The sequence below is a fragment of the Furipterus horrens genome, unplaced genomic scaffold, assembly GCF_987537825.1.
Source record: "Furipterus horrens unplaced genomic scaffold, mFurHor1.1.pri manual_scaffold_10, whole genome shotgun sequence".
In the NCBI taxonomy this organism is placed as follows: Eukaryota; Metazoa; Chordata; class Mammalia; order Chiroptera; family Furipteridae; genus Furipterus; species Furipterus horrens.
The window spans coordinates 101,788,437-101,816,330 of NW_028327180.1; the positions used below are offsets into that span (position 1 = coordinate 101,788,437).

The window sequence follows — 27,894 nt, forward strand, 5'->3', positions numbered from 1 at the left end:
GGCAGCGGGGTCGCGGCGGGCGCGCGGACGGCCCGGCAGCGCGCGGAGCCCCCGAGTTGGACAGCCGGGCCCGCAGTGCTGCGGGGCGGCGGCCAGCGCTGCCGCCATGTCGCTGGGCACCGCGGACCTTGCTTCAGAGACGGTAAGCGCGGACGGGCCGGAGGGCGGGCCTCCTCGCTCCCGCCAGCGCACGGGGTCTGCCGGCCGGGGCTTGGGCCGGAGGACGCGGCCGCCGGTGACAGGTACCCTTACTGTTACCGCGTAAGAGGGGATCTCCATCCCCTTCCGCGTGCGGCCGGCCAGGCATCGCCGCCCCTTGCCCAGCCTCCGGCGCCTCTGGATCCAGCACTACCTTGCGCAGGCCGCCGCTTCCAGGTAGCCCTTCCGGACCCAGCGTCCCGCATAGATAGGCGCTGGCCGTCGTGGCCGGCGGGTGACGGAGCTCACCGTAAGTGCCCGCCCGCCCTGCGCCTCCAGGGCTGGGGCAACGGATGTGTGCGAGCAGCCGAGCCGTCCCGGGTGTGAGGGAGAGTCTCAAGCTCAAGAACAGGGTCCTGCCCTGCGCTGATCAGAGAAGGCTTCCCGGAGGCGGTGTCACCCAGCTTCACGCCCTCTGATCAGAACAAGCACGCTCTCAGCCCTCCCGTGACCCAGTGTTTGTGGTCCGGAGACCACCTGTGGAACGTGCGTGTGAATTACCTGCATTCCAGCAGGGGGAGAGCAAGGCAATCGATGGATAGTTGAGACGCGCCAGAAAGTGGAAAATGCAACAGGCAGTGGACACGGGTGGGAGGGCTGCTTTAGACGGGGCGTCAGGAGCAGCTGCTCTGAGTTCCCACGGGCCTGGAAGATCTGGAGTAGAGGGACCAGCCAGTGCAAAGGTCTCGCGGTGGGAAGGCCCCTGGGCCTGAAAGAGAGCTTGCTGGGGAGAGGGTGTTGATGGGAGTGTGGATGGGCCTGGCCACGAGGAGCCTCGCAGGCCACGCAGGGCGTGTGAACTCTATCCAGGGCCCAGTGGGAAGCTTCTGCAGGGTTCCAGGCGAAGGGGACCTTGCTCCCTTTGGCAGGGCTCAGCGGCACCTACATGGCTCGCCCAGAGGAGGGCTCACCGCCGCTGGCCCCTGCGAGCAGCTGAAGTTTCCTGCTTACCCCTCAAGGCACAGGGTCCTGCCCCACCTGGAAGGCCTGCCTGCCTGTCTGCAGGCCTCAGTTCCTGCCCCTTCACCTTTGAAAAGTCACGTCTTAGGTGTGACGCCCACTAGAGAAAGTTTGGAGAACTAATCCCATGGAACCTCACTACCTTCAGAAAACCAGTTAACGTTTGGTTTGTTTTTCAATGCATCTTCTTTTCTATGCGGTTTTTAAAATTGAGGTATTTATATTGCTTTGTAACCGTTGTCACTTAATTTGTTGTTAGCGTTTTTCCCATATCCACCTGTTTTCAAGAACGTGATTTCTAAAATCCTGCCCTGTGGACACCCCTGTTTATGCACCCATTTCCCTGCTTTTGCTCGTCCGTGTTCACGTCTTGCTATTAGAAACGTCCTCTCACACGTGTCTGTGAAGCCCCGTGCACACGCCGGGCTCTGAGGACGCAGACAGGATTCGGTCTGCGGAAGAGGCCGTGCCCAGCCCCCGTGCTCTGCTGCGCAGCGCGGTCTGGCTGACCAGACAGGAACCACGGAGGGCAGGCTGCCCAGGGCCTCCGCCGGGATTGCGCGTGACCGTCACAGCGTGCGCGCCACGCCGGCGCGGGGAGGAGAGAGCTCCCCTTGCCGTGGCCGTGACAGCCCCTCAGTGCAACGCCCCAGGGTGGAAGGGAGCCTGGGTGTGACCCCCAGTGACTTAAGAGACAGCCCCTATAGAAGGGTTCCCATATTTCAGCTTTACCACCTGGGGGTCACCCTTGGGTCAGAAGGCACTTGTTGGTTGAAGGTCATGTTTAAGGCCCTTGGCCAGTCTGGTTTTCACCCGTGACTGTTGCATGCGCGTGCTCGTGCGGCTGGGAGGCCGCTGTCACGGTCCAGAGCTGACAGGTCTGCCCAGTGTGCATCAGGGACAGGAAGTGGCCTGGGACTGGCACCAGGCAGGGCAGACCCACGCTCCCGCCAGGCCGGGGCAGGCCCTGGAGCCCGCGGACCGGGACCTTCGTCAGCCCTCATAGCGCAGGAAGCCCCGAGCGCGGTGTACAGGACTGCCTCGTCGGCCCAGGGCACGGGTGCGGGTGAACAAGAGGACACCTGAGCAGCGTGGAAAGTGGCGCTCTTGTGCCCCTGTCCCCGGCAGCTCTGCAGACGCGCTGCAAGGCTGGCAGACTGGAGCCACCTCGGCGGTTCTGGTTCGGGGCCCCCGCCCGTGCCCCCGGACGCCCCGAGCAGCCCAGGCACCGCGGCTCCGCCTGGGAGGTGTCTGCCTCAGCAGCGCGGCGGCGGGTTCCCCGGGAGCGGGGCCGCTGGGACCCACGGGCGCCTCTCTTCCTGCAGGGAGATGACAGTCTGTCTGCCATTACCCTGGACTCTGACTCGGAGACGGTGAGTGTGACCGAGAGGCCGCGCGTGTCCCAGTGCTGGGGATTTCCCTTACACACGTGAGTCACGCGTGTGCCGTGGGGCCACCCTCACAGCTGTGTTGAGGCCTGGAATGCAAATTCCAGATGCTACTCGGCCTTTGAAAAGTGGCAAGTCTTTCGTGGGGGTTGAATAACTGTGATTATGATTTTAAAGCTTTTATCCGGAAGTTCGTCCTGAGCGGAGTCCATGTGACAAGTTGACAAGTTCCTGTCCTGCATCTGGTTTGGGCCCTGCCCCTACCCCCCAGCCCCCAACCCCCAATTCTGACACACAAGGGGAGGCAGCAGGGCTTAGGGCGAGGTCATCAAAGTGGCTGTGGGAGAGGGGGTGCTCTCTGCAGCTGTACAGCGGTGTCCGGCCGCCCCGGTCCCCGTGCGGGCGCTGGCCAAGGCCGCGAGGAAGCGTGGACCGCAGCGCTGGGCAGGGCTGGGGTGCAGAGGCACCGTGGCCGCGCCCGTCTCGGGGTCTGTTTGGGAGCGAAGCCTGCTCAGTGCACTGGCAGCGAGAGGAAAAAGCGGTGTCCCAGCAGGGAGACTCCCAGCCAGACTGCAGCCTGCCCATCCCTGGGCCGTCTGACACCTCCCGTCCCCTCTGCTCTGCCACCCACTGTGTGACGTGAGGGCCACTGCAGGCTTAAGGGTTGTCCCTCAGCCCTGAGGACACGGGCCCAGGGTGGTCCCCAATGAAATCCAGCCTGCCCAGGACAGACCCACGGCCTCCGCTGGAAGCCAAGTGAGCGGAGTCCCTGCGGGTGGGGAGCCAGGCGGGAGCAGGTGGAAGGGGGCGTCGTTCCCCGGCCACAGCGGTGCCAGCCCTGCGTTTGGCCCCCGGCTCGTCCCCGGACGGTTCTCCAGGCAGGCTCGCCGTCTGCCAGCTCCCCCGCCTCGCTGGCCCATGGGGTTCCAGCCGGCTTAGTCCACGCTCGGGGACAGCCACACCCAGCGCTCAGGCCTGAGGACAGCTGCGGGGCGCAGGGTCCTCAGTCTGAATCTAGAGTCCCGCCCCCTCCTGTCTGTGAAGGGACTGCTGCCGCCAGGACTGGGGGTGGCTGCCCAGCCGGGAGGGCGCACTTGCGGGCGCCGCACTGTCCCCGCTGAGTCTGCCCTCCATCGCCGTCCTCAAACCCGCGGCCCGAACACGCCAGCATGGCCGCCGAGGGCCACGGGCCGCTCAGGACGGCACCAGCACCCCCTTTCTTCTTTCTTTCAGAAAACAAAGAGGAGAGATGCCCACAGAGCTCCACCCACGTCCCCGAGTAAGTACGAGGCTGCCGTGCCTTCAGTTTCCAGGCTCTGTCAGGAGACGGTGTTCCGAGGCCGCGCTTCCCCGGGTCCTGGGTGGGGGAGGCCCAGGGCACTTTGTTCTCTGACTGCTCAGGGTCACGGAGGGACCACGCAGCGGCCGCTTGGCTTCATTTCCAGGTTTGGATCCTGGGAGCGCAGGCTCCTGGGGTCACCACCTTCCCCAGCGGTCCCAGCAGGAGGAGGCCCAGCCGGGGGCCCGGCTCCTGAGCTGTCTCCGTCCCCAGGGCCCCCCACAAACACAGGGCTTCTGGGCCTTTCGTGTTCGGTTTCTCCTGTGGTTCAAGGAGCTCGGCTCTGCAGGGAGCAGCCAGAGCGAGAGGCCTTTTCAGCCTCAGCCGGCCTGGGCGCAGTCCTGTAAGGCACAGCCGCCCCGGGCGGGTGGAGGGCGGCATTGCCGCTGGGGAGCTCCCGGGGCCTGGCTTGCTGGCAGGAGGGCAGCTCCGTCCGCAGACACCTTCCTTGGCCGTGGCACAGCCGGCGCTGCCTGGCAAGGGCGTGGCGGAGATGGGTCTTGCATGGCCCGGGCTGCGGTGACAGAGATGGGGCAGCTTCTGAGCGGCAGACTCCACCGCTCCCTGTCTGGAGGCTGGGAGCCCCCACGAGGGTGCCCGCGTGGCCGGCACCGGGGTTCTCTGCCAGGTTGCATCCACATATGGAGGGAGGGATGAGACAGCTCTGTGGGTCCCTGTTAGAGGGGCACCTGTCCCATTCGTTGGGGCTCATTCTTAGGGCCTAAGCAGCTCATTCCATCACCGCACGGGAATTCGGCGGACACAGACATTGAGTCCTGGCAGGTGGCCCCTGGGCCTCTCTGTCCCATGTCCTGACACGGTGACCCGTGTGTGAGTTTTATGCCTCGGGACAAACCAGGTCCTGGGTTGGCTTCCTTTGGCTCCCCCCAGACCTGTGGCCTTCCCTGACTTTATCATGCATGTGTGTGTTTTGCATACATGTATGTTTCAAACATATTGTGTCATACATGATACTCAGACAATACCAATGAACTTTCATGTTAACCTTAATGAATGTGTCCCCTCGCGCCTCGTCCAGCTCCTTGTGGCTCCGCACCCCGGAGGGTGCTCAGGCCGACCCTCACGCGCCGTGGAAGGCCGTGCTGCCTCTGCTGGGGGTCCCTCGTCCCGGGCTGTGGCGTCCCCTGCCTGTGCCCACCCCCCGCGTCAGCCCCGCTTCATCCTGCGCGTTCACCCGGCCCCGAGGGGCACCCGCTGCTGCTGGCGGGTCACCCGCCGTGTGCGGGTTCCTTCTGACCTCTGGTTTCCTCTCGTCAACGAGCACCCATGTGGACGTTCGGTTCCGGGGGGCCCTTCAGAGCGCCCCAAAGCACAGTGTGTGGTCCTGGGCCAGCCCCACGCAGCCGGGCAGGGTCCCCTTGTCTTTAGTCCCTCCCTCTGAGCCATGATGGGAAATTTTCCATAAACTTTGAAGCCGTGGAAAAAATTAAATATATTAGACTGAGATTTTCAGTTAAGAAATATAAGCATAAATTTGTCATATTTACAAAACTGAAGAGATTAAACCCCAGACTAAAAAATATTTTTGAAATATTTTCCTCATTTTGATGATAAACTCATACTCTGAAAAATATAATTTTTTTAATTTTCTCTAGATAGTTGACATATTAAGTTCTAAGTGTTATTACTATGTAGCAACACAAAAAGTGTTTACACTGGTAACTATAAAGGATACAAAAGTATGTCTGCTGTGATGGCAACTGTGTAAAATTTTTTGTTTCTGAAAAATGAAACGGGAAATTAAATACTGTAACATTGATAGAATCACTGATTTATATTTTAAAATAACTTTTCCATTTTGTTATTTCTTTAGAACAAAATTTAAACAAACATAAGTATATATACACATCGTAACTACGGTCTGTGTGTCAGAGCGTTTTCATCGGGGGGCGTTACACCCTATGAAGGTTCCGTCACTTCGTCTTCCTGAAGCACACGGGGGGCGCGGGCATGGGCATTTCGCCCCTAACACCACCTGTTGGCTTTAGAGTCGCCGTACCACTCGAAGCCGAGAGCGGTGGTGTCCTGGAGGTCTCTGAGGACAGCAGCGAGCGTGCCTCTCGCCAACAGGACGGCCCTCTCCCCGCAGAAGCCGTGGCCGGGAAGTTCAAAGCCAGGTACGTGGGGCTCCAAGAGAGGCCTTTCGGCTCCGGAGGAGGGTTGTAGGCATGGCCGTGACTGAGACAGGTCTTAATACGACTTGTGTGGATGCTCCTCATGAGTCTCCCAGAAGACGTGGAGCCTCCTAGCTCTTACGTGACACACGAGTGTGGTTTCCGGCGGTTTGCGTGTGTGACGCTACCCTTTGGGGTCTCAGGTTGTCACACGGCCAGTGGCGCCGTGTGGAGCCAGCTCTTGCCACGTGCTACGCTGTTGGGGGTTTCGTGAGCGGGTCGTGGGCACGCGGGCAGCGTGAAAGGGGCCGCGGCGGGAAGACGGTCCCGCAGGCCGGCGGCTGCACCCTCCCAGCGCTCGCTGCCGCGCGTCTCCTGGCTGCCCAGCTCGCTTCACGCCGTGCACACTGATTATCAAGGCAAAGCCTCCCTTCGCCTGCTTGTACCTGGCACGTGAAAGCCGCACACGTGCCAGGCGGGAAGTGCGACCCACCCCACACCAGGCCTCGCCTTGCAGCGTGCCTGGGCCCAGCCCCGGGCAGCACCCTGACCCTCTGAGGGGCGCTGAGAGCAAAGAGGTCAAACCTCGGGCATGTGGCCAGCAACTGTGAGCACGTGGGGGCGATGCGTGTGACCGAGGGGGAGAAGAGGGTGAAAGAGGATAGTGGCCCCTGAAAGTCCACTCTGCTCCCCAGGAAGTGGCGTTCCTAATGTGCACAGTGACATCGTCCCAAGCTCCCGTGTCCCTGGCCCTAAGTTAATTGTATCAGCAACACCGGAGGTGAACATGGCAGGCGGCACTGAACAGCCCACGTCTCACCGGAGAGAGGTGGCTGGTGTTCACATCTCTGACTCTGGCCCGTGGCTCTCCCTGCTGGTGCTTCCCGGCACTTGGCCCGTCCGCTTCCACAGTCAGGGGCCGGTCAGTGCCACTGGGAGTCGGAGCTGGTGCCCTCTGCTGTGAGAGTCATGTGTGGGCCTCGGTTCTGGTCGCTGTTTGGAGGGCGCGCACGTCCCTCTCCTGGTACTCCCTCCCGCAGCCCGGCACGGTGCTCCACGGTGGTCTGGCCAAGCTCACGTCTCTTGTCCTGCTCGTTCCGCAGCCCCCGCCTGCACCATTGCTTTTGGGGACACTATCGTGACCGGACTAAAAACACTGAAATATTTCTGCTGTTTTTCTTAAGGATAATTTTGTTAGCTCTAATTTTCCTTGGGAGAATTCTTTCTCCTTCTCAGATCCTTTAAAAGGCTGTGTGTCCTCCTCCAGGTCCTGTCCCGGGGACCCCTGTGTACAGAGAGAAGGAGGACATGTACGACGAGATCATCCAGCTGAAGAAGGTGAGGCCCCTCCCTGTTCTCTGCTGGCCGGACACAGCGGCAGCCTCGCCCAGCGGCGGGCGGGAGTCGGGGCCGCACTGGCCATGGCCGCGGGGAAAGGGCATGAGCTGTAGGGGGGATCCCTGGCCGGTGGGCGACCCGGCACCCGCTGTATCTGCGCTGTGGCTCCTGCGAGTGCACAGGAGGACAGGGTAGCCTCAGGGTCCCTTAGCACCATGAGGCTGGCGTGACGATGGAGCTGTTCGGTGTTTCGTTACCAGTAACCTCCCACTGGTGTATTTCTTAGTGTTAGTGGGACATTTCATGTGCCACCCTCAGCTCGCCTCGGCTAGAGCTCTGTGGCAGGTCACAGCTCTGACCTGGTGCTGACCTGGTCAGCCGGCAGCGGCACCTGGACTTCCTGAAGGTTCGCTGCCTCCGGTTCCCTGGAGTGTACATTGCATTGAGATGTGTCATCACCCCCGTCATCTTCATCACTGCTGCCACGCGGCTCCAACGGCCGTATGCGTCCTCGTGCCCCTGCAGAAGCAACCGGGGCCCGTCCTCTTCCGTCCGGGCGGCCGCTTGTAGGCCTGCCGTCCCCACACACGGCCTGTCGGGGAGGCTGCGGCCAGGCTGTGCCCCCGAGGCTGAGTGGGGTGTTGGGCGCCAGCACGCCCAGGGCGGAGCGAGGAGGCTGGCTCCCCGACAGGCCGTGTGTGAGTCACAGCACCCTCTGGGGGTCCAGGGAGGATGCCCCTCTGCAGGGGCTGCTGTGCCTTGCCCCTCCACCCCGCCCCCACCGCAGACTCTTATCAGGGACAGCGCAGAGAATGTTCTTATTTCGGTTGGGGGGCTCTACAGGGTAAGCTGAGAGGCCCCGAAACAGGAACTGTTACAGTAACACACAGGGAAGGCTCCGCTCGGGGCTAGAAACGGCCTCCAAGTCAAGTCGCACTGACCTTACTCAGGGCTTCTGGATGCAGTCGGCCAGGGAGTGGTTCTGTCGCTCTGGGCTCCTGAGCACCGAACGGTCGTTTCCTGTGGCCCGCGGTACCTCGGTGTCCTCCTGGGGGTGCGGGTTCATAGGGCTGTTGTGAGAATCCGGGACCCCGGCCGGGACAGCGCCTCGTGCGGTGCCTGCCGTACGGCAGGTGAGCAGCACCCGCAGGCTGGGGTCAGAACTCGCGCTGCGATGGTCACGGGCTCCCAGGACATCGCCGGTGCTCAGTCCGCTGAGCCACGCCAGCTGCGGCGGAAAAGGCTTCTTCCCGCGAGGCCGTAGCGCCCTACCATCCGCAGGCCGTGAAGGGACTGTGGACGTCCAGACTCGTAGGGAGGATGAGATTTCAAAACACAGGAGAGTTGTAGAAAATCAGGTGTGCTTTTGTGGAAAAGTGAGTCCACAGGCTGCTGCTTCTCAGTTCTCCGGAGACGGGGGAGAGTCCACCCGCGGGTGGACGTCTGGGGACCTCTGCTCCGACCCGCTGAGTCCTGCTGGAGGATAAGAACTTTAGGGGGACGTAGGCCTGTGTTGCGTCTTAGCGGCAGGTGCTGTGACAAAGCGGCTTTCTCGTGTTCTCGTGGAGGAGAGCGCGTGACCTTGGTGCCTGCCGGCACGCGTGGGCCGCCGCGGCTCCCGCAGCAGTGCTCCCCCGCGGGGCGCAGCAGCTTTCTAGGTGGCCGGGTTCTCAGGGTGCAGGGTGGGCCTGCACCGACCGGGCCATACCCCGGGCCCCCACCCAGGGGTGGCAGCGGGGCCCTGGGTGCTGCTTCCTGTGACACCCAGCCTCCACCCCCTGCCACGCGGGGCCCTGAGAGGGGAGCGGGTGTCTGTGTGCCAGCGTGCGCACGCACACGCACGCGGTCCTGTGCTTCTTCAGTCGTTACACATGCAGCGGAGTGACACGGATCTGCTGAGGACAAAGCTCCGGCGCCTGGAAGAGGAAAATGCCAGGAAGGACCGGCAGATAGAGCAGCTTCTGGACTCGTCCCGGGTGAGCTCCGGGCTTGGCTGCGCACGGGCGGGTGGGGCGGCCCTGAGCTGCACGTCTCACGCCCCAACCTGCCCGCCCCAGGGCCCGGCTGTCACGTGGACTCCAGCGGAGAAGAGGCCGGACAGCAGCTGGGTGAGTGGGACCCGCAGCAGGACGGGCACCTTCCCGCAGAAACCTTACCTTGGGAGCAGCCTGCGGCGGCGGAGGTGCCCATGCAGGGAGGCCTGCGGGTACGCAGGCGGAGCTCCGAGCTTCCTGAAGCCGCCCTCCCCGGAGCCACGGGGACGCCCCGATGCGGCTGCAGGGGCTGTGAGGGGGTTGGGGGGACCGCCCCTGCACCCCTAAACAAACACGCCTCTCCCGTGCTGCTGAGTAACGCTGACAGACGGAAGGAAGCAGAAGGGGGACACCGGCCATTACGCAGTCAGTGCTGTGGCAGCAACTCCGATAGCTGGAGAGAAGGCACCACAATAAAGAGCTCGTGGTCAGGGAAGTACATTTTTTTAAAACTCTGAAATGCCACAGGGAAACTTGAGATTGAACACAAAGACTCAAGTGATGCTAACGAAGTGAGACTCCTGCGGAAAGGGTCCAGAGAACTGGGGCGATGTCTTCCATGAGCTCGGGGGAGTCTTCCCTGCAGCACAAAGGGAGACGAGCTGGCCCGGGGGGGAGACAGGCGACCATGAGCTGCTGACCCTCCCTGTGAGCCCAGCCTGAAGGCAGGCCTGTGCAGTGGAAGAACCCGTGTGTGTGTGTCCCCAGGAGGCCAGCGCTTTGATGACAGTGACTCTGACCTTGCCCACTGCGCGCAGGTGCACAGCCTCACCAGGGTCTGTGTAATAGGGACCCCAGGCCCTGTTTGTAAGGCCAGGAAGCAGGCTGAGACCAGGCTTACAGCCACTGAGTGAAGGCTGGCCCGGTGTCCCCTCCACCCCCAGCAGTAAGTACTGGAGCGAAGACGTCGTACCGAACGGCTGTGCGTGAAGCCTCGTGCCGTGAAGGAGCGACAGAGACCGGGAGGCCCCAGTGTGCGCGGAGCAGGCGTGCGCTGGCATCGGAACAGCGCGCCCCGGGGGGTCTGGGACGTTGGGCCTGCTCTCGTCCTCAGCGCCCCTTCGAGGGCCGCCCCAAAGAGCCGAGAGAAAGCCTCCGCACATGGTTGTTTATAGCTGCCTGGTTTGCGAGGGGAACAGAGGAGAAGTCTTTCCAGTTGGGATTCTGCTACATCAGAACATCCCCAGGAAAGTTTTTGAAGACTATAAAACAGCAGAGCTGTGTCAGAAACGTGGACGTGAGGTGGGTGAGGGCGCAGAGCCCTCCGAGGAGTGGGTGCCGCCAGGGAGAAAGCTGGGCTCCCTGTCCTGGCCCTGGGCTTGTTAAGGTTGGTGGACAGTAGAGATTCCAGATCTTGGGGCGTTTGCAGTTTCCTTGCCACGTCACCCTCCAAGTGGCTGTGTCCTGTGACAGAGCATCCTCCTGCCACCGTCCACGCTGCAGGGACCCTCGCACGGGCGCACAGGGCTGGCGCTGGTGCCGGCTGCAGGCATGTTGGTGACTTCGTGAGCGGGCTCCCGGTGACATCCCCCGCGGTCCTGCTGGGGACAGCGACATGGATGTGGACTAGGGGGACGGACCGCCAAGACGGTGGCTGAGCAAGTTACACGGCTGCAGAGCCTGAGACTCGGGAGCCCTCCGCCCGGGTCCCAGGGGTGCGCACACGTGTGGGCGTGCGTGTGACGCGTGAGGCTGGTAACGCTTGGTAGTGAGGGGCACGGGCAAAGGGCATGGTTCCACTTAGGGTGTATTTTTACCAGAAACTGTATTCATGTGTCACTAACGTAACTTAAACGTACCTTAAAATTCAGTTAAAACGTCGCTTGGCCATTCAGAAAGGAAGGGAGGGACGTTCTCCCAGGAAGGCAGGGGTCACCCCCGCAGCGGTGCGGTAACGGGGAGGAAGTGAGGCGGTGACGTGGGGAGCGCATCAGTGCCTGTGTGCCCGCGGCCTTGTCCGTCTGTCCCAGCAGCAGGGGACGGCCGGCCGCTCTGTGCTGCGTCCACAGCCCAGCAGAGACGCTGGCGATTCAACGGGGGCAGTCAAGGGCGGGGGTTCCCTGGCGGGAGTGTGTGCGGCTGCTTCCAGGTCCCGGTCAGCTGCAGGGCTGGACGGACCGTGTCCAGAGCAGGGAGGCCGCGCACAGGTGCTGACCTGCTGTGTGCGGCTCTGCTGACAGGTCGTCAACGGGCTGAAGCAGCGGGTGCTGAAGCTGGAGCAGCACTGCAGGGACAAGGACAGCACCATCAGGTGCGGGCCGGGCGGGCGTCCTGTCCCTCCCGGGGCTGCGGGCGTCCTGTCCCTCCCGGGGCTGCGGGGCGTCCTGTCCCTCCTGGGGCTGCGGGGCGTCCTGTCCCTCCCGGGGCTGCGGGGCGTCCTGTCCCTCCCGGGACTGCGGGCGTCCTGTCCCTCCCGGGGCTGCGGGCGTCCTGTCCCTCCCGGGGCTGCGGGGCGTCCTGTCCCTCCCGGGGCTGCGGGGCGTCCTGTCCCTCCCGGGGCTGCGGGGCGTCCTGTCCCTCCCGGGGCTGCGGGCGTCCTGTCCCTCCCGGGGCGGCGGGCGTCCTGTCCCTCCCGGGGCTGCGGGGGGTCCTGTCCCTCCCGGGGCTGCAGGGGATGGGGGGCACGGCCTCATTTCCATCCACTGTTGGCTCCGTGTTCTCAGACGGCAGCCTCAGTTTCCACCTGCCATCATCTCCTCTGTGTCCCTGGCCCCAACATCATCTTTCCACCAAAGAAAGTAAACATTAGCTGCCTCTTTCACATGTCAGTGAGGACCAGTGTCTCCCTCAACCCCTTCCTTTCCTGTCGCATGTGACACATGCTTTCTCTCCGTGGACTGCGGTGCTCCCTCTCCACCTCCAGCATGGACTTGGCGATGCTCAGCCTTGTCCCCCGCGGCCCTTCCGCCTGGGGCACGTGCTGCGGCTGCCGGGGGGCGGCGGCCACCTGAGAGCAAGGGGGCGGCCTCTCCGAGCCGGGGTTTAGTTCATTGAAGGAAGTCCCCAGCCCTGCGTCCCATCGCCCCTGCCTCCTCTGCGCAGTAGCTTCCCGTCTTTGTTTCTTGCTGAACTTGTCCGCTTAGGAAGTGCTATTTGCTGACTCCTCCTGTGCTGGAGAGTCCTGAACTCTGTGACTCCTGTCTCCGCCGGGGCCTTTATCTAAATGTGTTAACAGCTACGGTGCAGAATCGTCCTGATGGTACCGGGGGAGGGAGGGCAGTTCTCTGTCCTGTGCACACTGGCCGCCCGCCCCTGGGGGTCCGGCTTTCAAGCCAGCCTCTTACTAGCAGAGAGCGTCCTCAGGGGGCCTGTCATCTCCCCTTGGGAAGCAGCCGGCCCCCCTGGAAGGGCCCCCTTGGGTGTGAGTGCGGCCTCTGCCCGGGGCACGGGCTCTGCATGCCGACTCTGAGCTTGGGTCCACAGCAAGCTGCAGGCAGATCTGAAGACCACCAACTTGGAAGAGATGAGGATCGCCATGGAGACCTACTACGAGGAGGTGGACGCCCTTCAGCCTAGGGCGGGGTGACACGAGCGGGGCCGGCCACTGGCTGGGGGTTGCTCACCGGGCAGGACTGGGGTTCCTGGCCTCCTGGGCCTACATGGCAGGAGCCCCGGCACCAGCGCTGACCTCTCACCGTAGGATGCAGGCTGGCCCCTGCCTGCAGCTCTGGGGCCTCATGCCTCGCAATTTGGCGTTTTCAGATCTACCGGCTCCAGACGCTGCTGGCGAGTTCGGAAGCCGTGGGCAGGAAGTACGAGAACCTCACCCGGCTCGCATGCTGTCTCTGTGTTAGAAGTCGCAGCCCCGCCCTGTCCGACTCCCTGCTGGCCGCCCGCTGTGCTCCCACTGCCATGGGCGTGGAGCAGCAGCCGCCCCGTGCGCAGCCCGTTCCCCGTGCGGTCCTTGTCCAAACACCCGGCAGCCCCGGCGCCGGGGCAGCAGGCGCGTGCCCGTGATGTGCATGTGCCGCTGAGGGTGGCCCAGGGTTATGAGGAGCCGGTAGTGAGTAGACAGGTTTGCAAACACGGGACCTGCAAGTGAGAGGGGTCCACTGTGCTTCCAACTCTGCAACAAGAGGCGGAGTCGCAGCCCCGACAACAGGAGCGTATACGCAGGGTGTCCGCACACTGGTGATGCCCCGAAAGCGTCACTGGGACTGCAGGCAGGGTCTGCTTACGCCGCTTACTAACTGGGGAACGGAGTGCTGTCTGGGGTAGATTGCTGCCTGAGGTCAGAGTTCGTGGCCCCTGCGTGACAAACGCACACCTTCAGCGTGGCCCTGGCCCCCACGCGCCTGCCCTCACACACTTGCTAAGCCAGTTTAGAAACGCACCCTGAGCCCCTTGGCTTTGTGGTTCCCAGGCCTCCGGGGGAGAAGAAAACGCGCCTCAGAAGGCAGAGGAACCTGAGCAGCACCCTCCTGAGCCTGTCCCGGAGCGTGCAGGAGCTCACCGAGGAGAACCAGAGCCTGAAGCAGGACCTGGACCGCGTGCTGAGCAGCTCGCCCACCGGCTCCCACGTGGAGGGTGCTTCCTGCCACCGCATGGGGGGCTGCGGGGAGTGGCCGTGTCCCCAGTCCTGGGAGGGAGGGAGACCCAGGCCCTCCCTGCCACCAGGCCCCAGGGTGCCGGCACCTACCCTGGGCCACGCCACCCTACGTGTGCTCCAGAACTTAACGGCCCCGCTGTGTGCCCATCACTGTCCCGGGTGCTGGGGACAGGAGTGAACAAAAGCACGCGGATGTCCCTTGGGAGGTGACAGCGTGTCAGGGAGGGAAAGGAGCAGCAGGTCGGGTGTGGGTCGGGCCAGGATAAGTGCTGGGGCAGGGAGGAGTGAAGGGGGAAGGGGCAGGTGTGCACCTGTGAATAGGTCGTCAGGGAAGGCCCACTGTGACGGCGGACAGCTGAGCACAGGTCGGAGGGCCAGGGGCAGCTGTGCAGGTCACTGGAAGGACGGGGGCGGGAGAGCGGTGAGCACAGAAGCCCCGCGTGTCCCGGCATGTTTGGGACCAGCCAGTGGCCAGCGCGGGAAGGCGAGGCGGTGGGGCCTCCCCGAGCACCAGGGCTTGGAGGCCACGCTGGAGGGGGGTGCAGGGCGTGAGCAGACATGGCTGGTGTCTGACTTGTTCCCGCAGCCCAGCTGCTGCGCTGAGCTGACAGAGCACAGAGAGGGGCCCAAGGAACCGTGTCCTCATGACGGCTGCCAGTGTCCTGGACCTGGGCAGGGCCGCAGTGCAGAGGGCAGCAGGTTTGGGGGCGGGGGCGGGTCTGAATTGAGGGCCCAGGCCCTGGCAGAACTAAACGTGGGGGCCGTCAGTGAGCAGGTAGCCTGGGCAACATTGGAGTAAAGAAGAGGGGCCTGTGTTGAGCCATGGGGTGGGGGTGGGGGGCGCTGACGGGAGCGGCCCGAGCAGCATGGGGCCAGGAGCAAGGGCTGCCCCTGGAGCAGGTGCAGGGCTCCCCAGGAGACGCGCATGCCGGTGACTCCCGGGGGAGGGAACAGGCCCCCTCACTGTCGGGAAGCCCTTTTGGCACAAGGGGCTGCCAGGCGAGAGGCTCCCAGCCCGGCCAGCGGCCCCACGGGGGCTCCAGCCCAGAAGGGGAGCGTCGGGCCCCGGGAGATGCCTGAAGTGTGTCTCACATGCCCGCTGCTTCCGCCAGGCTGCGTGGAGTGGGGGAAGGCCCGGCTGCTGAGGCGGATCGCGGAGCTGGAGAAGGTGAGCGGTGCCGGTCAGGGCCCCGGCCTGTTCAGGCCCTGGCTGGGCAGCTGGTAACATTGGGGACAGGCAGGCGCTCTGCCCCTGGACTCCGGGACTGAGTGAGGTGGCTCTGAGCGTGCCGTTGACACGGTCTGCAGATGGGCACAGCCGCCTAGAGGGTGGACGGGCCCCAAGGGCCACACCGTGCCAGCACCGGGCAGCGGAGGGTACAGAGGGTCCCAGCCCCTCAGAGCCCCGCCGCCCACCCCCCCTGGGGCCGCCCACCGCCCGTCAGCTTGCACGCGGCGTCCTCACCGGCGTGGGGTGCCTGAGTTCGTGGAAGCCGCGTGTCCGCACTGAGTACCCACCCACACCCACCATGGGAATTTGCCAGCCAGCCCCCCTGACCCAGCGGTGCTCCGAGGGGCAGCGCCTTCTGAGGAGCCGGGAAAACTCTCCAAGCTGCCACCTTGTCGGCTGAGCAGAGGAAGCCGAGGGGAACAGTTTCTAAAAAAGTTTCACATACTTAGAAGCAGAAAACTGATCAGCGATCATGATTTGTTGTTATATTTAAATAAAGCTTGTTAGGAGGAGGGGCCGGCCCAGCGGGGCCACGCGTCTCCAGGCAGAGCAGGGCTCACGCTGTGGGGGGCTCGAGAAACAGCGCTAATACACGCCTGTGTTGCCTCCAGAAGATACGTGTGACGGAAGACGCCAAGCCACAGGCGGCAGGAGCGGGCCGGCCAGAGCGCCCGGCCGTCTCCACGTCCAGCTCCCCGGTGCCCAGGCCGCCCCGAGCCCAGGACCGCGAGCAGCTGCGAGCTGCGGTGAGGAGCCTGCAAGGCGAGCGGGAGGCCCTGCGGGCCCAGCTGCAGGAGAGAGAGTACGTGCGTGTGCTTGGCGTGGTTGCGGGCGGGGAGGGGGAGGGGGCAGGGTGCTGGCTGGGCTTGGACCGCCCCGTCCTGGTGCATCAGGGACAAGGCTCGGCTCACAGAGGTGGTTGCCTGAGTGGTTTTAGGTGAATCTAAAACCTACGTTTGGTTGTCAAAGGCAGCTCGAGTGGCGTCACGAAGGCGTTAATTGGCGACATTACGTCCTCGTGAGAGGGGTCACTTCCATGTCTTGCCACTGACTCCCAGCTCTTACGCAGGAGGGTTTACAGACCCCCGCAACACCACTATGACGTCAGTGCTGTGAATAGTCGGTGTGACCCTAAGGGTTTGCATGGCAAAGCTGCCAGGTTTCTGCTGAGTCTCTGTCCCCTGGCGCCGTGGTCTGGAGCCACCGGCAACGCGCCTGTCTCTGCTCCCGCAAGTGGCCTGGGGCTTCTGGGGTCTCCGCTCAGTCACGAGCGATCCGAAGCCGTGCGTCTCCCTAGCCCGTGCGCATCTCAGACCCGGCAGCTCAGGCAGCCTGGGAAGCCACCTGAGGTCCTGCCCACCCCGGGCGCCCGGCGACCCCCTCGTCCCCAAGGCCTGAGCTCCAGAAGTACCACCACCTGGGCCCCCAGGACACAAGTTAGCTACCTAACTGTGTGACTGGGGGGGTCATGCCTGTCCCCACAAGACAGGTCAGGAGAGCAGGGACCTCACAAGTCTGACTGCTCGCCGCCGCGTCCCCTGCACCTGGCTGCCGCTGGCACGCAGCAGGGGCTCCGTCATGGCTGACGGACGGGACGCGTGGGTCCTTTCCTGGCGCTTCCTTCCTCCTTCCGCCTCTGTCACTGTCCAGTCCGAGCAGGGGACGTGGGCTGGTGTCTCCTATGAGCGCGCTCCCTGCTGCGTGACCACTGGCGAGCCCGTGGCCCCGTGTCTGGTTCTGTGTTCAGCGTGGAGGTGAAGCTGCTGCTGCAGGCCAAGGCCGACTTGCAGAAGGAGCTGGAAGATGTGCGGGAAGGAGAGGCAGCACGGAGCGCGCGAGAGGACGCGCTGAGGTAAGCAGGAGTCGGGGAGACAGCACCCTTCGCCCCAGCCGCGCCCGCTGCCGGGCGTTGCTTCCCACACGGCGTCGTGATGTCATTGGGCACGGCAGCCCCAGAGCGGGATGGCCTGGGTGCCCGTCGGCTGGTGAGCTGGCTGACAAAACCGAGAGTCTCTGTGCGAGGGACTCAAAGGGACCCGAAGGGAACGCAGCCTGGCACGCACTGCGGCACGGACGAGCCACACGGATGAGCCACGCCGACGCGCGGGGGAAGGCTGCGCGCTGTGACTGTGAGGGGTGCAGACAGGCCGCGCCGCAGGGACAGGAGGCAGATGGGCGGCTGCGGGGGGCTCGGGGCGCTGAGGCTCACTGGCCGATGCAGGGCTTTTCCTGGGGGAGGTGGGAAGCCCTCGGCGGCGCGAGAACCAGACGGCAGGGACGGCCGCGCAGCCCGGGGGGTTCACCGAATGCCACAGAATCGTGTATGTTAAAAGAGTGGCTTTTACATCAGCAGAAAGTGCCCTGAAAAGTAGACCCGCAGCCTGAGCAGAAATGCCTAGCACTCAGAACACAGGCGCGGCAGGTGACAGGCGTTTGTTCTCGGAACTGTGTCAGGTTTGGCCGGAAGGCAGGTGCACCACGGAGCCGTTACTCGGTCTTTAAGGCCTGTGGCGAGGACGTGCTTCCTTCCGCTCCCGTTGTTCCCCGAAACCCCCACTGGGCACCTGTCCATCACCCATGCAGTAGCATTTCCAGCTCTTACTGGGTGTCGGGTGACTCTCAGGGACCCTTGGTCCCCCCCCCCCCGGTGCCCCCACCCTGACGGGGCACAGACACCAGATGCCCGTCCTGTGTCCCCGGGGCAACGCTGGGCCCACCCCGCTCTGGGAGAGGTGTCCTTGCCGTTCTCCAGGCCGCTGTCCTCCCGTCCCACGCGGGCGTCCTGTGCAGCGCGGCGACCAGTAAGGTGCCCCCTCTTCCCTCCCACGTTAGAGAGGAGGTCCGAGCCCTGACCAAGAAGTTCCAGGACCTGGAAGCAGTTCCAGAGGGAGAGGCGCACAGCCCCACGGACCCGGGCCCTGAGGTACAGCTGGGCGGGCCGCTCCCACGCCCAAGGGTGTCCTGTCCCAGCCCCCGCCGTCCCACGCCCTTTGACCGTCGCGCTGGTTTCTGGACATCATGTGCATTGAACCCCAAAGTTCTGGACTCGCTGGCCGCCGTGGGGCCGGGTCCTCCCTGCTGCGAGCCGCCTCCCCGACTCAGGGAGGAGCACTCGTGTGTGGGCCATGGGGCGCGTTTCCATGGTGGTTTCCCTGGGGCCATGGCGGGTGCTCTGACTCCTGCAAAGCCGGTGTCCGGGAAATCAGCCACCGTGTGACGGTCACTTCTCAGGGGACCTGTGCTGACCCAGACATCCATGCCTCCCGCCCGGCTCTTGCCTGCTGACGGCACGTCCGTGACTGCGCTGTGCCGTGTGTGGCGCCGGGCACCGTGGCAGTTTTGGGGCGTTATTACCACCTTTCTTCTAAGGGGCTGCTCTCAGGCCCTGAGGCGCTGGGCTTGTGTGCGCGAGGCCACTGTGAGCCCTGGGCACCTGCCTCACGCGTGGGGGTGTCTCTGCTTATTTCAAAGCTTTCCGCTCACTCAGCCCTGTGTCCCTCCAGGAGAAAAAGCATTTTGCGCGTCCAGCAGAACTGGAAACAGTGGCCTTGTTTATGGACTTCACCTGGTTTAGAAAGTTTCCCGTGGGCACCGGAGGGGAAGAGGGACAAGGCCGTCCTGTCAGCAGCTCGTGGATTGGAGGCCCAGGGAGGCCATCGTAGCCCTGACTCCCCTCCCGTCCTCGTCCCCCGCGTGTCCCCACCCCGACCGTCTGGGGGATCCAGCCCCACGCTGCGGGCACCTTTGCCGCGGGGTCTGCCACTTTCTCCAATTTCAGTAATTTGTCGTCTTAACCGTCCGCTAACTCCCTGCACGGCAGAGCGGCCGGGTCAGCGGGGGCCTGATCAGGGCTCCTTCCCCAGGAATGGCGTCTGTCTGTATCCGTCTGTCCTTCCTCTGGAGCCCAGGGGGTTGGCGTGGTGTTGAAATCACGCTTCACTGACGCTCCTTCGGCCACCTGCAGACTGCGAGTCCCTGCAACTGCTAGGGACAGATGGGCACCCCTGGTTTCCACTGACCACCCAGGGCTGGCCAAGGGAGGCGGCCTGTGCTCCCTGCCAGTTCCTGGCGCAGGGCCAGCCATGCTCACGGCTCCAGAGGGGACAGCTAGTGTGGGGCGGGGCGTCCAGCCTGGGGACCGCCCGCACTCACGGGGGAGAGCGGATCTCCACTCACCGACATGGAAGGCGCCTGTGACCTGTGGTCTGAGGGGCACAGAGCCTCTTCCCAGGAAGGTCACGGTGCTGTTCCCTGCTCATCAGGAAAGAGGCCCTAATGTCAGCAGGGACAACGCCCCGCGCTGCTTCCGTGCGGTGAGGGCAGAGCACTGCCTACTTGCTTCCTACTGAGCATGGGCCAGCCGCGGCCCTCCCGCCGGAGGGCGTTTCTGTGTAGCGTGGGCTGACTTGGGAACACGCGCGTCCTCAGTGGGGAGCGCCGTCCGCGCAGGAGTGCGTGCGGCCGTGCCCGTGAAACACGAGTAGAGGCAGCTTTTAGTGAGTGATGTGCACGTGAGTCGGGCTGGAAGCTCCCCTGCTCTCTGCCCAGAGTGGCCGGGGACGTCCCTTCACTTCCAGGCCCCTGATTGTACCCGTTGGCTCACCTGACAGGGCCCGGGGGACGGACCCTCCTCTCGGGGGAGCAGAGGCCTGAGCTGTGTTAGGACAGGTGACAGAGGCTCCGTGCCAGGGCCCCGAGAGCCTGGGGGCGCTGCCACGCTGGGCGCCTCAGACTCGCCACGCCTTGGTGTTTTAATGGTAGGCGGACTTCTACTGGCTTCGGTCGGCCTCTCTGCGGGAGGCCCTTCTCCAACAACGTGCGTCTCCACTGAGCTCACGTTTTATTAGCTGTGAGGAAACTAGTCCCCTCTTCTGACTGTTGCTGAGGCGCCCTTGTAGGTGATGCCGCGCACCCTTGCGTGGCGCAGATCAGTGTCCCCTGGGTCGCCACGATAGCAGCTCCTGCTTCTGTCTGCCTCAAACACCGAGCTAGAGATCCGCCGCCTTAGTCCGCGAAGCCCCACGTCTGAAATGCAGCACAAGACTGAAAAGACCCAGAAGGGCGCCCTGGAGCGCAGGGCGTTTTGCCGCTCGGGGCCACGTGCCCCAGGGTGCTGCCGGGGGGGGGGGGGGCGGGGGGGGGATCGGCCCACGTGCTGGGCGGTGTGGGTGCAGACCCGACCCCTCCTCCTCGGAATTAGCTCGTCGGGTCTGATCAGCACAGCCTGTCTTGTGGCAGGTGACACCTGCCGCCTTCCCAGAGGTGGGACCACTCCTAACACCCTGATTCCCTGCAGACCCGGGAGCAGCCGCGACCTCCCTGTCCTGCCAGCCACCCTCCTCAGCAGCAGTCGGAGCCCGAAGCCCGCGAGGAGGGCTTGCCCCCGCTCCCCTGCACCTGCTCGGAGGGCCGGAGGCACGCGGCCGCCCGGATCCTGCAGGCCCGCTGGAGGATGTGCAGACGCCAGGTGAGGCGCCGGGCCCCACCAGCCAGGGCGCGCGCTGCGTCCTTCCCACCTGCAGAGGCCACGCTGCGGCCTCCTGGTCATCGGCCCACACTCCCAGGTCCCCGTGGTGGGCGGCTTCGAGGCAGCTGCCGCCACGCAGAGAACGTGGAGACACAGGCTGAACAAGCACCCCCCGTGGACACGCACGGGGGTGTGGACCCTCCGGGGAGCAGCGGAGTTTCCCACCAGCGGCCCTGGGCCTGTGGCAGGGAAGGGTCCGCACATGGACACATGGGAAAAGTCCTCGTGTGAAGTCATCATGTGTCCCTTTCTTTCAGAAAGAAAAGGCCGCACTGGATGAGGTAAGCAAGGCTCGTTTCACCGATTTCAAAAACGTGAGTGTGGGGTTACCTGAGGAAGTCCCGTCAAGCGTTTGTTTTCCGCAGTCAGACCAGACGCCTTAAGTGTAAACTACGTAAGTGACATTAAGGCCAAATAAGTGTTTGGGTAACTCACACCTTCACCAGCACATTCAATGACTCATTCTGTGTGAAGCGACCTGCTGGGGCCTCCTCGGGACACAGTCGTTCCGGGGAAGGGTGTGGCTCAGGGCCACGGCTCTGGGGAAGGCCTGGGTGGAGGAGGGAGAGGAAGGGCGTTCTGGGCAGGACAGTCACGCCAGTGAAGCCCTGGGTGAGCGGCTTGTTGGGGCAGGAGAGCCGGTCTATGTGGGCACGGGGGAGCCAGGCCAGGACGGAGTGGAGAGCAGATGGCAGGCGGCACCGACGGCAGGATGGCGTGAGGGACGGTGCAGCCCAGAGCCAGGGCTTCTGCCCTCCTGCAGCCCCCTGCACGCTGCCACCAGCGTGGTGCCCTCCAATGCTAAGTAACAGCGCCTGCTGATCCCCAAGGACCCTGCGTCCCTGGCCCCACCAGCCTCCTCTGTCTGAGGCCCCTCTGGCCTTGTAACGTCAGACACGTTCCTGCCCCAGGCCCTTTGCACTTGCTGCCCTGCTGCCCCCCCAAAAGGGCTCCCATTCCACATGCAGATGTCCTGCTTCCTCGCTCTAGTCGGGTCTCTGCTGATTCATTACCTCCCAGGGGCCCCTTTCTGAGCCCCTACTCCTCCCACCCTGCCCTGCCGTGTGTTCTCAGGCATTTGTCCCTCCCTGATAAGTGTCACGGAGCAGGCGGCCTCTGCCTTTTTGCCACTGTGTCCCTGTTACCGCAGGTGCTCAGCATTCGGTACTTTTGGATGAGTGAGGGGATGGCGTTGGGACCAGAGGCCTGCAGCGTGCGCTTCTGAGCCAGTTTCTGCCCTTCCTCTCCCCCTCCCCGCCCTGAGCCTCTGTCTCCTCGCCTGGGAGGCCATGTGGGAGGACCCACACGTGGGGTAGTCACGGGCCTCAGTGGACTGCCAGGCTACCCTCGCCCCAGCAGACAGGGGCAGTAGCTCTGCTGACCTTGTGGTGTGACTCCTGGGTTCGTCCAAACGTTCTTCTGCTCCGGGGCCGGGGCCTCTCCCCTGCCTCTGCTGAGCTCGTTTCTTAACTGCACGTCTGTGTCCCTTCGGTCACCTTGCCTTCGAGAAAACAGAGGCTCTTTCAGAGGTGACTGTGGTCATTGGAGCATCCAGACCTCCGAGGACTTGCTCAGTGGCCATGTGTCCCCCTCCTGATGTACCCCGAGAGCTGCGATGCTCTGACCCAGCCAGGAAGGCTCACTCAGACCCCAGCTGTCCCAGAGCCCAGGTCGTAGGTCTCAGGTTCCCACGTAGCTAAGAAAACGGTGACAGCGTGAGGTCCTGGGCTTGCTTGTCTTAGAAGATGGAGAGGAGAGGAGGGTCTGGGATGGAGTAACGATCCCAGCATGACCCCTCACTACGGCTGAGTGGGGGCCAGCGGCAGCCACTGACCGACAGCATCGAACGGTGACCAGTTCTCGTCCCAGAGGCGGTTTATGGGGCCAGCGGCGGCGCCTCTTCTCCCTGCAGGGCTGGGGCTTTCTGTCACTGTAGGAGACCCTGGGTGAGCGGGACAAGGGCGCGTGAGTCCCTGTGGCCCCGCGGTGTAAGGACGTCACTCCCCTGCTGCCTGGCCTCTCCCTCCGCCTGCACCTGCCGGCTCCGTGGGAATGAACAGCCTCTCTGTCCTCCCCCTGCCAGGCGGCCACGGTCCTCCAGGCAGCTCTCAGGGGACACCTGGCGCGGGCAGAGCTGCTCCTGAGCAAAGCATGCGGTTCCGAACCCCCCAGCCTCCCCAGCCAGGTACGTCTGGGCAGGGCGGGGCAGCAGCCCCAGTCCTCAGGCTTCACCCGGGAGGAAAGGGGGCCCCTCCCAGTCTCCGCCCCGCCTGCCCTCCCCGCCTGGCATCTAAGGCCACGCCTGGTGCCGCTGGTGCAGGGCCCAGCTGCAGGCGGCCTCGGGGCCCAGTGATCCCAAGGCACGAGACGGTCAAGTAGCAGGTCCATCTTCCAATTAAGACAGAAGCTTAAAAATGTAACCCAGACGTGAGCTTCCTGTGCCAGCCTCTCCCCCGCGAGAAGGGCGAGGCGCTCTGCGGAGGACCCTGCAGGCGGGGGACTGAGAACCTGCAGTCAGGCCACTGCTGGCTGAACGGTCGTGAGCTGAGCCTCCTGCAGCAGAATGGGGCCCTCGCCTGCCCCTCCAAGGCCCAGGCGACAGCTGTGCCGCACGGGCGGGCAGTGGAGGGTGTCCCGGGGCATCACAGGCCCTCGTCCCCTGTCGTTTCGCTGCAGAACTGTCCCTCACCTTGCGTGCCAAGCCCCCCTGTCCAGGCTGAGGGCGACCCTGGGCGAGAGGAGGCCGTTACCGCCATCCAGTCCGTCCTCCGGGCACACCTGGCCCGGGTCAGGCTCAGGTAAGCTGACTGGCAGGCCCAGCTCTGCACTGTGTCCCGGGGAAATGCCGGCACAGACGTGCCCCCAAAGTGACAGCCAGGACTTCGGCGAGCCGCCAGAGCAAAGGGCGCACCTTGTGAGAAGCTGCTCCGGTGCCCGGCAGGTGGGGCGGGACCCCGTCCCAGTCCTGTGGGGAGGGGCAGGTGGGAGGGCAAGAGGCCAGGCAGCCGGGGGGACCCAGCTCGTCCTCGCCACTTTCTAAGGAGCTGTGAGGCCACCTGCAGCCACACTCATCCGGAAGGGTTAGCGCCGTTCCTGCCGGGGTGCCCTTTAGGGCTCTCAGAGAGCCATGGGAGTGAACGCGGGCCGGGGGTGGCACCCGCCATGAGGCTCCGAGCGCCCTTGCACACCAGCACCTGCCACCCGGGAGGCTCGGGCCCTGCTGGGCCCCACGGGGCGCCGCTTCCCCCTCCACAGACCTCGGTTCTCAGCCCACATAGCAGGCAGCGGCCGCCATCACTGTGAGGCCTGCAGCTTCTCTCTGCAGAAGAGCCCGCCGAGTCAGAACCGCATGGTCCCAGTTCCTCTCACCACGGTGGGGTCCCTCCTGGCCCAGGGGTGGGCAGTGGCGTGCCTCGACCACCGAAACTATGGGGAGAGGGGGGCGCCCGAGGCCCGACCCCAGCGCGCGTCTGGGAGACGGACCTGGGGCGCGATGCGGCCCCTGCATGGTTGGCTTGAGCCAGGACCTGGGCTCAGCGGGAGAAGCTGCCGCGCCGCTCCCTGCGGGGCCCGCAGCCCCAGGACACCCGTGAGCCCGGCCGTCACAATCAGCTGGGGACTCTTTCTCTTCCAGTCCAGGGGCTTGCACCTCAGCTTCCACGGCGGGGACGTCTGCTTCGGCCTCACACAGTGGGCCCTCTGCCCCAGGCCTCCCTGCGGCTCCTTCCGGTGAGTTCACGGCGTTGTGACTGTCGCTGGCAGGGGCCGTGTGCCCTCTGAGGCTTCAGCCAGGACAGCTGCCACCGTCCCCGAAGTGTGGGTGCATGAACACGCGCGAGGGGCTCGCCCCACCTGCGGCCACTTGCCAGCTAAGTCACGCCTTCGCTGGGGGACACCTGGGGAAGCTCCATCCTTTGCCCCTTGGGCTGCAGGAGAACCAGACGGGCCCCAGGGACTTCCTGCAGCTCCTGAAGCCCGAGTCAGGGTCGTCAGTGACGCAGGTGTCTCCCACCGTCACCTGCGGGCCCCCAGCAGCACTTCGGGGCCGTGTGTCTGCCTTTATCCCCAGCTCCAGCCGAGCTGTGTGGCTCCTCCCTCAGGCCCGTGTTTGCCCCGGTGGCTGGTGGCTTTTTAATAAAGCTTTGCTCGTGTTCCTTTTCCAGTCCATTAAGCCCCAAAGTTGTCACCAGAGAAACCTGGCGTGGCCGCCACTGCACACAGTCATGAGGCCAGGTCTCGGCTCTGCCCGGCTCCCGTGCAAGGTGGCAACTTGGGAGTTGCTTTCAGTCCCCAAGGTCTAGGGCTCCGTGCCTCTCCGTCAGACCCCGTCCACCTGGCGCTGTCGTTGGGGAATCCTCGCCTGCCGCGCCTGCTTGAGCACAGGCGCGCGCAGAGGCGGCGTGGTGAGATCTGAGACGGTCATTAGACCGAGGGTCGCCTCATAGTCTCTCCACTGTGAAGGTGTCGTGCGGGGGCGCTGCTGTCACAGCGTGAGGCGCATGTCCCTTGAAGGCTGTTCTGCGCTGGGTCCTTAGGTGGGAAAGATGGAACCCGAGGGCGGGCCGGCAGGGAGCAGCGCTGCCGACCAAGGAAAGCCTGCGGAAGGAAGCAGGGCTGTTGGGCATAACATTAGGCAGTTCCAGGTGCGCAGGCGGTGATTTCATGCCCGTGTGCGTGGCGAGCTGGCCGCCTGGGAGCTGTTTTTCTGAAACAGTAACGTCAGGGGAGAAGCGGTGGGTGTGATGGGGCCCGAGCACGCGTGACGCTGACTCTGCGGCCGCGTGCTTCTAGTTTGCGCATTATTTCAGGTCAGGAAGAAAACGACGTGAGCTGTGGGGACACCAAGGAGGCTCCGGCTCCCGAGGCCGGAGCGCCGAGGCCGTGGGGCCCCGGGGCACCAGCCGCCCTGCAGCCCAGCCCTGGTGAGTGCGATGCCGCGGGGGCCGCAGCAAGTGGTCACGGGGGCAGGAGCGGGGGGCGCCCGCTGGTGCCCTGCGCCTGCACCCCTTCCCTCCAGGGCTGTCCGGGGGAGAGTCTAGGGCAGTCTGCACGAGCTAAGGTCGGTGCCATGTCGCAGCCGGACTCACCACGCTTGAAGTTGCGTTTAACCCCCACCACGGTTGCTGTTTCCAGCTGTGGCCGAGCTAGTGAGCTTTGAACTTGGATATTCGCTCCAAAACCTCCATTTGTAAAGCTCAGCAGACCATGAGCAGTTCTGGGATTTCAGGGACAGTGTGCAGATGCCCAAAACCCCAAACGGCTGCAGGAACCTCCAGGCTCCCCGCAGGCTTAGGAGACCCCGTGCGGTGACCTTGGGGGCCTGCCTTCCTGCCGCCTCTGCTAAGGGCACGTGGCGTCACACACAGCCCCACTTCTGCCCCATGGGAGCCAGGCCTCTGTGACAGTGCCCATCGAGCCCTAGCTCTGTCTATTGTCACAGTATTTTTTTAAAGATTTTATTTATTTTTAGAGAGAAGGGAAGAGAGAGAGAAAGAGGGAGAAATATCCGTGTGTGGTTGCCCCTCTCACGCCCCCACCTGGGGACCTAGCCCACAACCCAGGCCTGTGCCCTGACTGGGAATCGAACTGGTGACCCTTTGGTCCGTAGGTCGGTGCTCAATCCACTGAGCCACACCAACCAGGGCTATTGTCACAGTATTTTTAAAGAAGAAATACTGACGATAACTTGAAAACTGCTGTTTTTAATTTTATAAGTCTTCACTTTAGTAATAATTATCTTGAAAGTCAGAAAAGTAGCTGATCCAGTCAAAGTACCAGCAACGTGACTGACCTTAATTTCCTTCACTTTATCTCAAATCTGCGCTTGTTCCTTTGCTCCATTGCTCCTCTTACCTTCACGGAGCGATCAGAGCAAGGCCCTGCGGTGTGGCGGGGACCTGCCCCTCCTTGAGTCCCTCACCCCAGGCCACAGGTCCCATTTGGGGACCCCCTTCCCCGTCGCACCCAGAGGTAGTGTCTCAGGTTCCGTCAAACAGCTCGGTGGGCCCTGCCTCCTGCCCTGGACAGGCAAGTTCTCACGAGGAAGGTGGTGGCCACACTGCCACCCAGCCCTCAGCCCCAGGACGCTGCTCCGAGGAGGACCGGAGCCCCTCTGTCCCGACAAGGCCCCCCCCTTTCCTGCGGGTTTCACTTTTAGAAAGGCCCGAGCTCAGAGGGAGCTGGGAGGCCAAGGTGGGCTGACCAGGAGGTAGTGACAGAGTCCGGCTCCAAGGTCCATCGTCCTGACTCCTTCGGGGTGTGGCCCTGGGCTTGCCTGGCAGGAGGGAGGTGGCCCCCAGGGCACTGGGTAGGACCAACCTCCCTCCCTGACCCATTGCAGCCAAGGCCCCTCCCCGCGTGGACGACGGAGGCTCCGACGACTCCGATGATGTCATCCTGGCCCCCGGTCTGGCCACGAAGGGCGCCGCCCCCATGCCTCCCAGCCTGGGTCCCTGTCGGCGCATGTCCCAGGGCAAGGCGCTGTCAGGGGAAGGGTAGGCTAAGAGGACAAGCGCGCTGGGAAGAGGACAGTCCCTGCTTCTTGCTGTAGCAGCTCCCGGCCACTGTGTGGCTCAGCTCGTTTGTAGAAGGGACCCGCCTGCCTCTCTCTTATCTCGGGGGGCAGGGGGCGGTCCCGCCACCCCCAGGTCCCCCTGTTGGACACGTCACGGGAACTGGGGGGGCGGCTGGGGAGCCCCTAAGAGACACTTCCCTACAGCAGCTGACAGCCGCTGGGCCCCTCACCTGGCCTCGTCTGTTGAACTGCTTGCTCTGTGGGCTGCCCAGCCACCTCCTGCTGCTGCTGGGGGGCTGGCTACTTGGCTGACTTTGCTGCTGACCTGTGTGTGCCTCTGTCACCTGCTGGGCCTGTCCTGGGCAACCCGACCCCTCCCGCGCTGGGCCCCGGGTTCACGGCCGAGGGCCCCTAAGAGCCAGTCCACCAGGCAGGCGCCCGGCTTCTGGCCTGTGTGAGTGTGGGCATCTCCTCGCACCCCTCGTTTCTCTTCGCCCCGAGGAGCTCCTGAGGACACCGTCCTGCACCCCGGGACCTGCAGGGGCCTGGCCGGCGGGCACCACTGAGAAGGCCAAGGTGGGCCTGTGGACTTGAGTTTCTGAGAAGGCGCCCCGTGCTGTGTGAATATGTATTGCCCACCATGCCCGGGGGGGCCCTGGCCTATTAAACGCAGAGTCTTGAA

At 64.0% G+C, this 27,894-nt stretch overlaps 1 protein-coding gene across 1 annotated transcript; it reads left to right on the forward strand.

Annotated features, from left to right (window-relative positions):
• Nucleotides 1-29: 29 nt before the first annotated feature.
• IQCE (IQ motif containing E) lies at nt 30-27,894 on the forward strand. Its single transcript, XM_090290273.1, has 23 exons — nt 30-142; nt 2,484-2,531; nt 3,780-3,825; nt 5,895-6,023; nt 7,288-7,358; nt 9,221-9,334; nt 9,416-9,466; nt 11,572-11,642; nt 12,815-12,887; nt 13,094-13,143; nt 13,755-13,918; nt 15,053-15,108; nt 15,783-15,973; nt 16,919-17,023; nt 18,004-18,094; nt 20,468-20,638; nt 20,956-20,979; nt 22,782-22,883; nt 23,375-23,496; nt 24,333-24,438; nt 24,631-24,780; nt 25,422-25,620; nt 27,039-27,894. The coding sequence occupies exons 1-23, from the start codon at nt 107-109 to the stop codon at nt 27,194-27,196; spliced, it is 2,328 nt and encodes a 775-aa protein (XP_090146399.1). The 5' UTR covers nt 30-106; the 3' UTR covers nt 27,197-27,894.

What these genes read in the sequence shown, in the direction of transcription:
- IQCE (XM_090290273.1), top strand. Translation starts at nt 107, where the DNA reads ATGTCGCTGGGCACCGCGGACCTTGCTTCAGAGACG. An exon ending in CACCGGCTCCCACGTGGAGG is followed by an intron (nt 13,919 to 15,052) that starts GTGCTTCCTGCC and finishes TGCTTCCGCCAG; the next exon opens with GCTGCGTGGAGTGGGGGAAG. An exon ending in GCGCGAGAGGACGCGCTGAG is followed by an intron (nt 17,024 to 18,003) that starts GTAAGCAGGAGT and finishes CTCCCACGTTAG; the next exon opens with AGAGGAGGTCCGAGCCCTGA.